This window comes from Pinus tabuliformis, chromosome 7, assembly GCF_031772625.1.
Source record: "Pinus tabuliformis cultivar Carrire ecotype Pingquan chromosome 7, CPIR1, whole genome shotgun sequence".
Taxonomy (NCBI): domain Eukaryota; kingdom Viridiplantae; phylum Streptophyta; class Pinopsida; order Pinales; family Pinaceae; genus Pinus; species Pinus tabuliformis.
In genome coordinates, this window is record NC_142293.1 from 270,263,562 (window position 1) to 270,277,114 (window position 13,553).

General features: G+C 34.0%; 1 protein-coding gene across 1 annotated transcript; it reads left to right on the forward strand.

Annotated features, from left to right (window-relative positions):
* The first annotated feature begins 12,248 nt into the window (after positions 1 to 12,248).
* Positions 12,249 to 13,346, forward strand: LOC149246911 (protein CYSTEINE-RICH TRANSMEMBRANE MODULE 4-like). The gene is made up of 3 exons (XM_089455785.1): positions 12,249 to 12,415; positions 12,717 to 12,852; positions 13,041 to 13,346. The coding sequence occupies exons 1-3, from the start codon at positions 12,364 to 12,366 to the stop codon at positions 13,084 to 13,086; spliced, it is 234 nt and encodes a 77-aa protein (XP_089311911.1). The 5' UTR covers positions 12,249 to 12,363; the 3' UTR covers positions 13,087 to 13,346.
* The last annotated feature ends 207 nt before the right edge of the window (positions 13,347 to 13,553 follow it).

Here is a 13,553-nt window from a genome sequence, read left to right on the forward strand (position 1 = left end):
AGTGAAGATATTTGGCACTGTTTTTGGGTTAATATCCTCCCACATGTGGAAAAAACTAGGGTTTCTACAGTGGTATCAAATTAGTCCTTAAAGAAGTCATAAAGAAGGTCTCCAATCCACCTTCCGTGCTAGACGAGATCACCAAGATAAGTCTTCAAGTAAAGTGAAGGATGAAAGCATCATAAACTCTGTCCATCACCTTACACACGTAGAATTGCAGAGATATATATTGTAGATCTATGGAAAGGGGCTAAAATTTTAAAGTAACTGAGACTAGTAGCACAAGAAGGTAATTTGACTTGTGTTGACTTGGGAGAGTAGAAGAAGTAGTAAAGAAGGGTCTTGTGACTTGGTCTTGGAAAATTTTTTGTGTAAAGGGTCTTGGTCTTGGTATTTATCAATTGAAATCTCTATAAGAAGAAGAATTTGTTTTGGGTTTTCCTCTCAAGTTGGAGAGGTTTTGGACCTAACTCATTTCCTATACTCTATGTCTCTTGTCTCCTTATTTTTTATGCTTTGGTAGTTATTCAATGAAGAAGAACACTATAATAATCTAAAAAAAGAAAAGAACCTAATATAAAGAAGTACAAATCATTCATAAGCAATTATCATTAGAAGTGAAATCACCTAATCCTAATACCCTATATTTCTCAACATGGTATCAGAGATAAAGTGACAAAATCAAGGAAAGGGAATCTCGTTAAGGGACACTCAAGCATTCAAGGACCAAATCTTGAGGAGGGAATCAAATAAAATCTAGAAGATCATATTGAATTCAAGATCTACAAAGAAGTGTCAAAACCATAGATCAAAGAAGAAATCTACACCAGAAGAAGTCTTGGGATCCTCAAGTCATCATCTAAAAAAACACAAATACCATGCTCAAGTAGAAGAGATCCAAAAATCAAAGTAAATTGAATACTACTCATCCAAGAGAAGAAAGATAAAGGAAATTTTCATCAACAACAAGGACATCACCGTTCAAGGATCTAAAGTGATCTCCCTCTCTATGGAGTCAAGGATCACTCTTGAAGAGAACAATATTCATCAAGGAGAAGTTATCTATTATCTATATATCATCATCAAATTCAAGGAAGTAGCAAGTGGAAGAAGCATATTCACAAGTAAGTATATTTATTTCTACATCTACATTTGTCAAAATGTATTTTTTTCAAGGAAATCAACAAATTGGTTGGGGATTCAAAATTTCTTACATGGAAGAAGAGGGCATATATAAATCTCATTGAAAATGAGGTCATGGAAAATTTTAAAGGCTCAATCACCAAACCTCCAAAATAATATCCTCAAGAATTTGCAAGGTTTATGAAATTGGAAGTAAGGGTTCAAAGGATTCTCATAGAATCCATCAAGGATTCCCTCATCCCATATGTATCTAAACTTAAAACTTAAAAAGAAATATATGACAAACTGGTAGAGTTGTTTTCTGTAAGCACTGTAGGAGAATTTATCTCATTAAGGCAAGAACTCTACAAGCTAATGATATAAAAATAAGAAATAATATCCTAATACTTTATGAGGATATCTGAAATTAGGGATCAACTTCAAGATCTGTAATAAATAATGTCTAACAAGTAGATGACCACCATAGTACTAAATGCACTACCAAAGGAATGGGGTAACTTTACTTCAAGAATTTATGGGAATAAAGTAGCTACTTCATTCAAGGATCTATGGTCACTATGAAAGATTGAAGAAACCAGGCAAAAGGAAAAAAGTAATGTAGGATCAAGTGAGAAAAATAAAGCATATGCTACAATGACAAAAAGAAATGGAAAGATTGGAAAATTTGGTCCTCATAAAATGCAAAAGAACATGGCTAAGATTCAATGTTATGGATGTCAATAATATGGGTGTTACAAGAGAGATTGTCCTAAGCTAAATAAGGACAGTAACAAAAGGGGAAGAGAAGAATCCCATATCACCGAAGAAGTGGAGGAAGCTAAAAAGAAGAAATCCAAGAAAGAAGAAGTAAAAGATATCTACTATGAATGAGATAGTCTTCCTCACCTATTTCTATTCAACTTTCTGTATTCAGGTTCTATGTTGTAAGATATGACTATCATGAGTCACTAAGAAAGATTGATAAGATGCACCATGGCATCATAGAAGTATTAAAATCAAGGGCTCGTGACATCATCATAGAGAAGCATGAAATATAGCTGAAATAGAAGTCTATGGCAGTCACCCATGGAAGGATGTAGCTCTTGGTAACCTCATTAGAATCATAAGTGGTACTTATGGGAAAAATAAAAAGTCTAGTACAAATATCATCATACATTAATCAAAAGGAAACATCTACAGGATGAGGATACTAAAGATACTCTGTTGGAATCTTCATCGGAAGGTTCACCAATCAAGATGAATCAAGTGTTTCATCAACAATTCAAACTTGTAGGAATTCATGGGAGGATGGTATGATGTAAAAAGAATTAAAGAAGGTCAATGGGTTGAAGCTATTTTAATCAAGGAAGTTGTTAAAGGAAGTCTAGATGACCTAAAGGAAAATGATGTATGTATGCTCATATTTGATGGAGTCATGTCATATGGTTGCAGGTAATATGGGGAAATTCTCTATCTCGAGAGCATAATCTAAAGGAAGGATCTTCTCCTCTGAAAGGATGCAAGAAGGCATGGGTCACACACTGACTAGATGAAATCAACATAATATGTCCTCATATGAAATATGAGGTGGTTGGAAAAAATTGAAGGAACTCTTATGGGAAGTTCCTAAGAAGAAAATGTGTGAAGAAATAAGGGAAGAGATCATGAAATATGCAACTATGGAGAAGGTAATCAAAATCCAAGAACTGAAATATTTGACTATGATATCTCCTTGAAAGATTGGAATACCCTGATAAAGTATGAAAAAGAAAGAGACCCTTGACAGTGAATTTTTTTGGAGATGTGTCAATATGTATGCAGCATGTTGATGCTAACGGGAAGATGTCATGATGAGAGACCATCACCAAGGTAATTTTGACCAAATGATCATTTCTTATTTTTTTAATAATATCTGGATGGGCTTATGTAGGGCTTCCAAGGGAAAAGATGTGGATGTCTTCCACCACTAATGACCAGGTAGCAGGATGAAATATCCTTAAGGAAACATGACATGAAGAAGGAAACATGGCATGAAGGAAGACTAGATATGGACTAATGGATCACTTTCAAAGAAAATGAATGATGACATCACTGAGTCATGGATGAAAGTGATGGAAGGTATGTGCCCTATGGAGAAGTATTGAAAGATTTAGACTCTATGACAAAGAAGAAAATTCATGGAATCAAAGGAAGGATTTCTACAAGCAGCTGGTTATCCCATGATCTCCACCTGAAGAGCTGCTAGAAGCAAGACCTTAGTCAAGAGGGAGCTTGGTCAAGTCCCTAGTTAAGAGGTAGCTTGGGTACATTCCCTTTTAAGGAATTTGTACATTCCTTCAGGGGAATGGGTATGTCCTCCCTAATTTGAGAGGGAGAGATAGACACATCATTTTTGTCTTCACTTGGGAAGAAAAAATGGAGGATTGGGTAAACATCTGGCACCTGATACTCTTTGAGGATGAGTTAGGGCATCCAAGGTAAGAGTATTTGTAAAGGACCAATATTCTTTAAGAATTGGGAATCCAAGATAAGAGTAGTCATGGTGGAACACACTCTGAGAACCTAGGTAGGGTATGTTCCGAGAGAGACAATGATGAGGGTGTCTATACATTATTGGTCTCACCAAAATTGAGCTCTAATATTGTGGAGAGATAGAGTTGTTAGTCAAGGCCTTGTAATGTGATAATGCTGGATGATATGATTTTATACAGATGGGTTACCAATCCAACTCTTCTTATGAGAATTCTTCAAATTAAAAATGTCCAAGCACCTTATGTAAATTATGAATACCTCCCTAGTTAAGAGTGTAAGTGTAACTAGGTTTGGTCTTCATAATGACATGTGTAATTATGATTTTATGTAATTGATGTAAAGAAGAAAATAAAATTATTTTTGTAATTCTTGAATCATGAGTTTCATGATCAAGGAATTTTATTTTTATAGTTTAAGCTCCCATTAAGAGCTTTTAGGGTTGATCATAGCGTCATAAAGTCTATTAAGTCAATGTCAAAGATTTAAAACCCATTTGGGAATGTAATTAATTGCAAGAGAAAAATTTGTTAACTCTCCAAAGACCTTATCACAAGCTCCCCTTGAAGTCGTCCCAAGGATAAATCTATAAAGGCATGTCGGCCTTTTCACAAGGAAAAATTGGCTTATTCTTGATGGAAAGACCACTATATATAGGGAATATCGACCTCACCTAGGAAAAAACTCGGTCAAGCATCCAAGACAAGAAAAGGATAACAAAATCACAAGAAGAGCAACCTCATAACCAATGTGAAGGAGGAGAAGAAGAGTGAAGATATTTGGCATTATTTTTGGGTTAATCTCTGGCAAAAACTAGGGATTCTACAGTGGTATCAAATCAGTCCTTAAAGAACTCATGAAGAAGGTCTCTAATCCACCTCCCTTGCTAGATCAAATCACCAAGAGAAGTCTTCAAGTAAATAGAAGGAGGAAAGCATACTAAACTCTCTCCATCACCTCACACATGTGGAATTGTAGAGGTACATATTGCAAATGTATGGAAAGGGACCAAAATTTCAAAGTAACCAAGACTAGTAGTCCGAGAAGGTAGTTTGACTTGTGTTGACTTGGGAAAGTAAAAGAAGCAGTAAAGAAGGGCCTTGTGACTTGGTCTTGGAGAGCTTTTTTTGTCAAGGGCCTTGGTCTTGGTATTCTTCATTTGAAGTTGCTATAAGAAGAAGAAATCATTTTGATTTTTCCTCTCAAGATGGAGAGGTTTTGGCCCTGGTTGATTGCCTATACTCTATGTCTCTTGTCTCCTTATTGTTTATGCTTTAGTACTTGTTTGATGAAGAAGAACACTATAATAATATAAACAAATAAAAGAACCTAATCTAAATAAGTAAAAAGAATTCACAAGAAATTATCATTAGAAGAGAAATCACCTAATCCTAATGCCATAGATTTCTCAACACTTATGACAATGATAACATTCTATTTTGCAAAGGTCAACCTTCCCATGATTTTTCTTTAACACTTTCAACTTCGTATTTCCTCCTTTCTTCTTGAAATTAGAAAATTAGGAATTTGAGTTATTTTGTTCATCTTCTTGCTTACCTCCTATCAAGGAAATATGAGCTTCTTCTTGAATACAGGAAGACCACATTTCTTTAAAGGAGGCAAATTTTTTCCAACTACTAATTCTAGTTGCAACGACATTCCAAGACTTTGGTAGTCCTAGAAGGGAAACAATCACAAGTTCCTTATCAGGGATGATTTCATCAATTTCTTTTATTTCATCTCTTATATAGGCAATTCTTACAAAGTAAGAGGACATTGTATCATCTTTGGTCATTTTGACAATTCTAAGTTCATTATTTAGACTTTCCACTTGTCTAATATTCTTGATTGTAAATAACTTGGATAGAGAATCATGCATTTTATTTGAAGTATCTAGAGTGGATATGTAGGGAGTCAAGTTGTCTTTACTCTATCCACAATTAGGTTCGTGGCTATAATGCTATTCTCTTTATACTTCTTCTTTACGGAATCATCTAGAGGTTTTTTTACTTTTCCTTGCACTAATTCCAATACTTTATTCCTTGCAAGGATGAGATTCATCCTTGTCTTCCATGCTCTAAAGTTAGAGGCTCCTTGAAGTTTGTTCTTAGATTTCATTGATGATTCCATAAGTATACTTGTAAATGTCACATTTGATAAAAACTAGATATCTTTGTAGCCTTCAATAGTTTTTCTTTTTAAAACTAGCGTATAGGGAACCAAAACTTTTATATTACCTTTCAAAACTTCCTTCTATCAAATGGTGTTCTTCAAAAAATCTTCAAAGGTCTAAAATAAGACTTTGCTTCTCCTTATGATCTACCTTGGTAGTTTTTCTTGAGTCCTTCTTTAAGATGATGAGCTATTGATCTTCAAGTTTCCTTTTTCCTTCTTCTTCACCTTAGCTCTGATACCATGTTAGAAAATAAAAAAAAGGAAGATATATTTTCTTGTTGTGATAATTACTTGTGATTTCTTTGCAATCTTATTATATTCTTTTATGTCTTATTTTATCTTCTTAACGTCAAGAAACTACCAAAAACATAAATGCATGAAGATCGAAACAATAAGGAGACAGGATGTAGGCTCCCAGTCAGGGAAAAACCCCTCTACTAGGGGAAAACCCAAAAATTCTCTTCTCTTCCTTTAGAACAAAATCAAATGAGACAACCAAGATATTTTGACGAACATAAAGAATTCCTTTAATCCACCAAGTCAACCTCCTAAGATAGTCCTTCCAAATTGACAAAGATCAACTTCTAGCAAACAAGAGTCAACCTTCTTCAATATTGCATCAATCACAAATTTCAAACTCCTTCATTAAGATTTTGGCCTCTACTATAGACCTACAATTTCAGCCCCTTCCTACAACCCAAAATCTTGCACGTGAGAGCTAGAAACAATAGAAAAAGAGCTTCTTTCCTTCGCTAAGGTTCCTCCTCCCTTCGCTAGGGTTTCTTCTCCTTCTTCAAGCCTTTATCACCTCCTTTTATTATCTTTTCACTCCCTTTCAATTGTAGATCAATTTTCTTAGTTGGATCCTCAAATAGGTCAAATGTACTTGTAATATATAGTCTTTCTATGTGGTCAAATTCCTTTATGTGGCCAACTTGAATAGAGGGCATGTCAACTTGGTGGAGGAGCCATATTTGACCAAATTGCATAAAATAAATTTTCTTGTTTAATGAAAAATGCTCAATAAGGGATTATTACATGATGACAAGGACAAAGACTCATGACACAACCCCTAAAAGCATATAATGGGTGCTTTGACCTAGGAATATAATAAATTGAGCATGAAACCCATGCTTATAAAAATATATTTCTTTTGATCTTAACAATAAATTTTATTTCTCTTTCTTTTGGAAAATACATAATAATTACATTATGTCATGAGATAGACAACAATTATGAAGATCGATACTAGTTACATTTCTCAACAATGAGTACAATCAGCCTATGATGGTATTGCATGCAAATTCATTGTATTCGCATTCATTTTCCTCAATAAGCGCAGGGCATATAGACTAGGGCTTCCTTTTCTTCACTTTTGGGGATTCTTGTCCATTGGTGCTTCCAATTATTGTAATCCAATGACGTATATTAAAAGTGTTCAAGGATTGGCAATGACGACACCATTCAACATTTTATGTAAGAACTAACTCTTGTATTTATATCTAATGTAGAATTTTTGTCCTTGAACTTCATCAAGAATATAGACATTATCTAGAGTCCTTATCACTCTTCCCACTAATCATTCTAAATTATTCTCCCTTATTTCACAATCTTTAGCACAAAATTTGAGATAATAACCTTAATCACACATTCCTTTGACATTTTAAGAGATTATGTTTGAGTCCTTCAATGTACAAAACGTTTTATTCTTTAGTCCTACCTTTTTGAAGGCTTATGGTACCCCTTCCAATGACTTTTGTAGATCCATTGTCTCCAAAACATGCATTTCCTCAGTTTTCTTCTTTTAGAGTAATAAATTTATTTTGATCTCCAATCACGTGTCTAGAACATTGACTATCAATGTACTAGTGAATTTGATTGTTTCAAGCATACATAAATAGTCTACATTTTTTTATTAGTGGTTCTTCATGTTTTTTCTTCCAAAACCCTTCTCTTGATTTTGTACGATAGCTTGTGCTATATCTCCAAAATTGTTCCATCTAGCACTTTATACTATACTTGGATAATAGAGCAAATGAATTATGATTTTTGTTATTAAAGCCATTGGTCTCTATGATTGTCTTTTCTAAAAGCTTATTCCTATAGGTCTAATGAGAATCTATTTTATAAATATTATAAGCTTTACACTCTCTTGCTTGATGTCCAAAATTTTTGCATAGAAAAAGTGACCAAGAAAAATAGTTTGACACTTGGTTGTGTATCATTTCCTTAATGGAACAGTTCGTCTAGACTTGATCTTCTTTGGAGAAGATTATTGGTCCTTATTCCTTATCATATTGCTATCTACACTATGAATGGACACCTTGAGAGCATTAGCATAGCTTTTTGGTGTAGCATTGTTTCTAGACTCGTCTCCACTTGTGTCCTTGCTCTTGCTAAGAATGGAGCTTTTAAGCTTTTCTTCACTTTCCTTTACTAGTGACTTAGGGTTTGCATATTATTTGTGTGAAGTCTCACCCATACAACCACGACTGGTCTTGTCATATGGTGGTCTTTGACAACTTATAACAACATTTAGGGCTTGTGATATTTCCATGTTTATGTTGATCTTATCTAGCTTTTTCCTTAATGAGACAATCTATTATTCAAGTTTCTCACATTTTTCTTCCTTTTATTTTATATTATTTTTCAACACTTCTTCCACTCTTTTTTCTATCTCTTTTTCAGTCTTGATGCAGATTATTTCCTTCAATAATCTTTTGTTCTTCTTTATGAGATTATCGGTCTCTTTTAATGTAATGATGAGTTTTCCTTCAAGATCCACTATGCCTTCACCACCTTCTTCTTCTTTTTTGTTTTATTTTTGCTCTTTTTATTTTCCTATGTCGGATTCCTCCTTTATGGATAAAACTAAGATCTCCCTTTTATCATCATCGGAAACGTTCTTCTCCTTCATAGAAATTGTTATGCTCTTTGGATTATATATTTTTCTCTTTCAAGTATTTTACTTTGAATACCCTTTTTCTATATTCTCTTCCCTGAAAGGACACTTATAAAAAAAATGTCATCACTTACCAAAATTAAAATAGATGAGAGATAGCTTACTTTTGGAATTGGATCTTTTCTTTATTTTTCTGGCTGGCTAAGTCATTTCTGTATCAGATTCATCACTAAAGCAATCACCAAACTTGCATTTTCTTGAATTCTTAGATGCTTTAATGTTGCTTCCTTATATGATGAGTTTATCTTCCTCAATTCATATGTTATGAGAATTCCATGAAGCTTGTCCATTTTTAGATTCTCCAAATCCTTTAATTATTCTAGGGTAGAGACCTTGGCATCAAAACATAGAGGGAGAGACCTCAAAAAAATTTGAACAACTATTGTTTCTTCAACTGTTTCATCAATTCCTTTGAGAAAGAGTTAACCATTTCATCTCCTATAAGAAAATAAGCAACAACATCTTCTTCATCATTCATTTCATGCTTTCAAATTGTCTGAAGAAAATATGAATAGGGAAAAATTTAGGGGCTAATATTCGCAGGTGGGCTAATTTTCTGTGCTTTTTCCCAAAAAAGGATTTACTAATTTTCATTTTTTCATAAAAATTATTCGCCTAAACTTTATAATATAAAATTATTTTAACTTAAAAATCACCAATATTATATATATAGAAGATATGAAATTATTAGAAATTTGAATACTTTAACAAAAATATTGGCAAACATTATACAAATTACATGTTATGAACTAGTGAGATATACCAAGGTTTCTAAACTTAAAGATAACTTTTAATCTTTAAAATTTTCCCTGCTGAAAGATCAATCAAAATTTTAAGAACAAATAATGGAGGTAAATTCACTTATTTAGATTTCAAAAAATATTGCAAGGAATTTGGGATCGTGAGACACAAAACCATTGTTTAAAACCCCTAACAAAATGATGTGACAAAATGCATGAATATGAATTTGCTAGAAAAAGCGAGTATACTCAACAATGCTAATCTGCAGAAAAACATTGTGAGAAGAAGTAATCACTATTACTTGTTATATTGTAAATTGATCACTATCAATTGCAATAAATTGTAGAATCCCTAAAGGAGTATAGACTATTCATCCCTATGATAATTCAATTTTTTTTTTTTCCTATGAAGCATAGGCTCTTACTCCTAAGAATTAGCATTCTAAATTAGACCCTAGATCAAAGAAATATATATGTGTTAGTTGTGATGATGTTGCTAAGGGATATAGATTATGAGATCCTAATTTCCACGAAATCATCATCAATAGAGATGTGATATTTAATGAATCTCCTCTCATTAAATCAAATAGTGTAACAAATGTTTAAAAATAGGAATAGGTATAGGAACATGTACTTCAAAATCAACAAATTCACTTAGAGACTAAACCATCTACAAAAGCAAGGGAGCAAGAAGAAACTTCAAATGATAAAGAAGTCATATATGTTGAAGACATCTAGGAAAATGTGGAAATTCCAAGCCAACTTTGAGAAGATCTACATGGGAGAGAAATCCTCCTAAATTGTATGGTGAATGTATTTCATCCATTATTGCTTCTTGTTATCAAGAAGCAATAGACAATATCAATAATGCCAAATGGAAGGTAATGATGAAGAAAGAAATGGATTCCTTAGACAGAGAAAAAAAAACATTAGGCCTAGTAGAACTTCCTAAAGATAGAAAGGTTATTGGATGTGAGTGGATCTACAAATTAAAGAAATAAGTTATAGTAATGTTGAAAGATGTAAAGCTAGGTTCGCTGCAAAAGATTACTATGAGATGGAAGGGATAAGTTTACATGAAAATTTTCGCCACTTGTTAAATTTGTATTTGTTCATATCGTTTTATCAATAGTTGCATTGCTTGATTCGTAGTTAAAGCAATTCAATGTTAAACAACATTCTTGAATCGAGATTTGGATGAGGAGATTTATAGAGAATTGTGAGAAGGTTTTCCCAGTAGAACAATAACAATCACAAATATAGTAACAACACAAATACACCATGATTTACCTTGAAAAAGTCCAACAAAAAAAAACCAGCCAACAATATATCTATTATTATCCTTGACTTAAACATAACCAAGTTGACAAACATCCTGGCCCCTACCAAGTGAACCTTCATTGCTCAATTGTGAAACATTCCAATGAAGAATCCCTAAACCTTTTAAAAGCTTTAACTACATGAAATATCATGGGCTCAATTGTGGAATATTCCAATGAAGAATCCCCAAACCTTTTAAAAGCTTTAACTACATGAAATATCATGGGCTCAATTGTGGAACATTGCAATGAAGAATCCCCAAACCTTTTAAAAGCTTTAACTACATGAAATATCATGGACTCAAAATGAAGGACCAGTAATATCAACTTATACACAGCCAAGTTGACAAACATCATGGCCCCTACCAAGTGAGCCCTCATCGCTAAATTGTGGAACATTCCAATAAAGAATCCTGAAACTTTTTAAAAGCTTTAACTACATGAAATATCATAAGCTCACAAAAAACGAATGATAACAACATGAGGACCTTATCTCTTTTATCCCATCAAATTTACCTAACCATAAACAACTAAATATACAAACTTATTATAAAATTTAAATGTTCATGATAAATTATCTTCCTAAACCATATTTTTTCCTTATGTAACGCCGTGTGATTTATAAAATAATGTTACTAAACAAATTTACTTAACTTCTTATAACAATATTATAAATCAATTGAGCAAATTTATATATAAAAAAACAACCACCTTCATGTCATTATGTGATTGGTTGTTTAGTCTCCAACCCCCTGGTGCCGTTGAGTGCCTACCAAACAATGATGTTATTGTTTCCCAGGTTGACCTCCTACTCTCCTATAATGGTTGACGGAAATTCCTATTTCCACCACTATAGTCTCATTAATGCGCGGCTACATGCGCTGGAGATAGCCAGTGATGATTAGATAATAAATAAAAAAACGGCGTGTTACTCTCGCCCGTGTTATAAACTCTTATCTCTGGTGCATGTAGCCCCGCATTAATGAGGCTATAGTGGTGGAAATAGGAGTTCCTATTTCCACCACTATAGTCTCATTAATGCGCGACTACATGCGCTGGAGATAGCCAGTGATGATTAGATAATAAATAAAAAAACGGCGTGTTACTCTCGCCCGTGTTATAAACTCTTATCTCCGGTGCATGTAGCCCCGCATTAATGAGGCTATAGTGGTGGAAATAGGAGTTTCCGTTCAGTGACATGATCTTTGGAAATAGATGTAACTTACACGTTATGCAAGTTTAAGTCCCTGACAGGCCAACTTCCTAGTCACTTCGTATGGCCGCCCCGTGGTACACGCCTCCCAATAGTCAATTCGATAACTTAATTCGAGAGAACACGCATTCGTTGTTGTCAGATTTCTTGCACGCGTATTGATATTCCTATAAGATCATGGAACTCCTAATGAAAGCCGACGAAGCCCAAAGAACAGAGCGTGTCGTTCCAAACATTCTTCATCATCACATTATTTGAGAATTATAGGCGGATTGCAGGGGCCTTCTCTAACGCTGTGCAAGTATGAGCTCAAATTACAGTCAGAAAAACCAGATGACTCCTCCTCCTCCTCAAGGTTTTTGCCATCTCTTATACACCATTTGCCTCACTGGTTTTATCGATTTCTTGGACTGCACTTTTTTGATATCGTAGAAATGTTTTGTTTATTTTGCAATACGAGATAGTTGATAGTTGGCAATAAATGGCTGTTTTGATTTTGGAAATGTTATGAAATATGTTATATTCTGCCTGGAGTTAGATGGGTATCAGATAATTTAATAGATCTATGTGAATAGATGGGTATTCATTAATTTTTCAAAAGTGTTGTGATATGGAGAAGTATTGACAGGGAATCGATTTTGTGTTATTGTGAACAGGGTATCCACCAGAAGGGCATCCTCAGGCATACCCCCCTCCTCCTCCTCCCGGGTATCCTCAACATGTTTATCCTCCCCCTCAGAATTATGCTCCTGCTCAGACACAGCAGAGAGGAGATGGCTTCTGGGAAGGATGGTGAGTTAACAAATTTCCGTATTGAATGAATATGGATGGAATTCTGGACTTGAATTATCTATAGTTCAGAAGGTTTGCATGATTAGAAAAATTGCGTTCTCATGTTACAGACCTGAAACTGGGTACTCATATATTTATTTTACAAATGCTGATAAAGAGGGCTTTCGTCGTTGTTTTCTATTTTGCAGTTGCGCTACCCTCTGCTGCTGCTGTATGTTGGACGCCTGCTTTTGAGATGGTTGAAGGTTATTAAGGCTCCCAGGCTATTACAGTATCACCATGATTATATATAAATATTTAAACAAGGATTGAATGTAACGATGCACCATATCCATTTTATTATTTTTGTCTTATTTATTGGGTTCGCCTGCCTTCTCACTGGAATATTCGTTGTATTTTCTGCTTGTTGCCAATGGCCTCATCTGCACTTACAAATTAATTTTATTGTTCCGGCATGTGATGTTAAATTTTTAATAGAATCTTTGTTCTGAAACACGTTATGGAATTTATGGAGAATGATATTCAAATTTTCAGTTTTATATAAGATAAATGGAACTTAGATGCATGTAAGATTTATGAATAGCTAATGACATACTTGAGCTATTTTATCCGGGTAATAAACCGTTATAAACCTCAAAACCACCATACGAGAAACAACATAATTCGTGGTCAAAACACTCCGATGCAATAAACTAAAGCCA

Bases quoted from the DNA above. Each gene is read 5' to 3' on its own strand.
- LOC149246911 (XM_089455785.1), top strand. From the start codon at position 12,364: ATGAGCTCAAATTACAGTCAGAAAAACCAGATGACTCCTCCTCCTCCT. The intron at 12,416-12,716 runs GTTTTTGCCATC...TATTGTGAACAG, and splicing joins GACTCCTCCTCCTCCTCAAG to GGTATCCACCAGAAGGGCAT. The intron at 12,853-13,040 runs GTGAGTTAACAA...TCTATTTTGCAG, and splicing joins GATGGCTTCTGGGAAGGATG to TTGCGCTACCCTCTGCTGCT.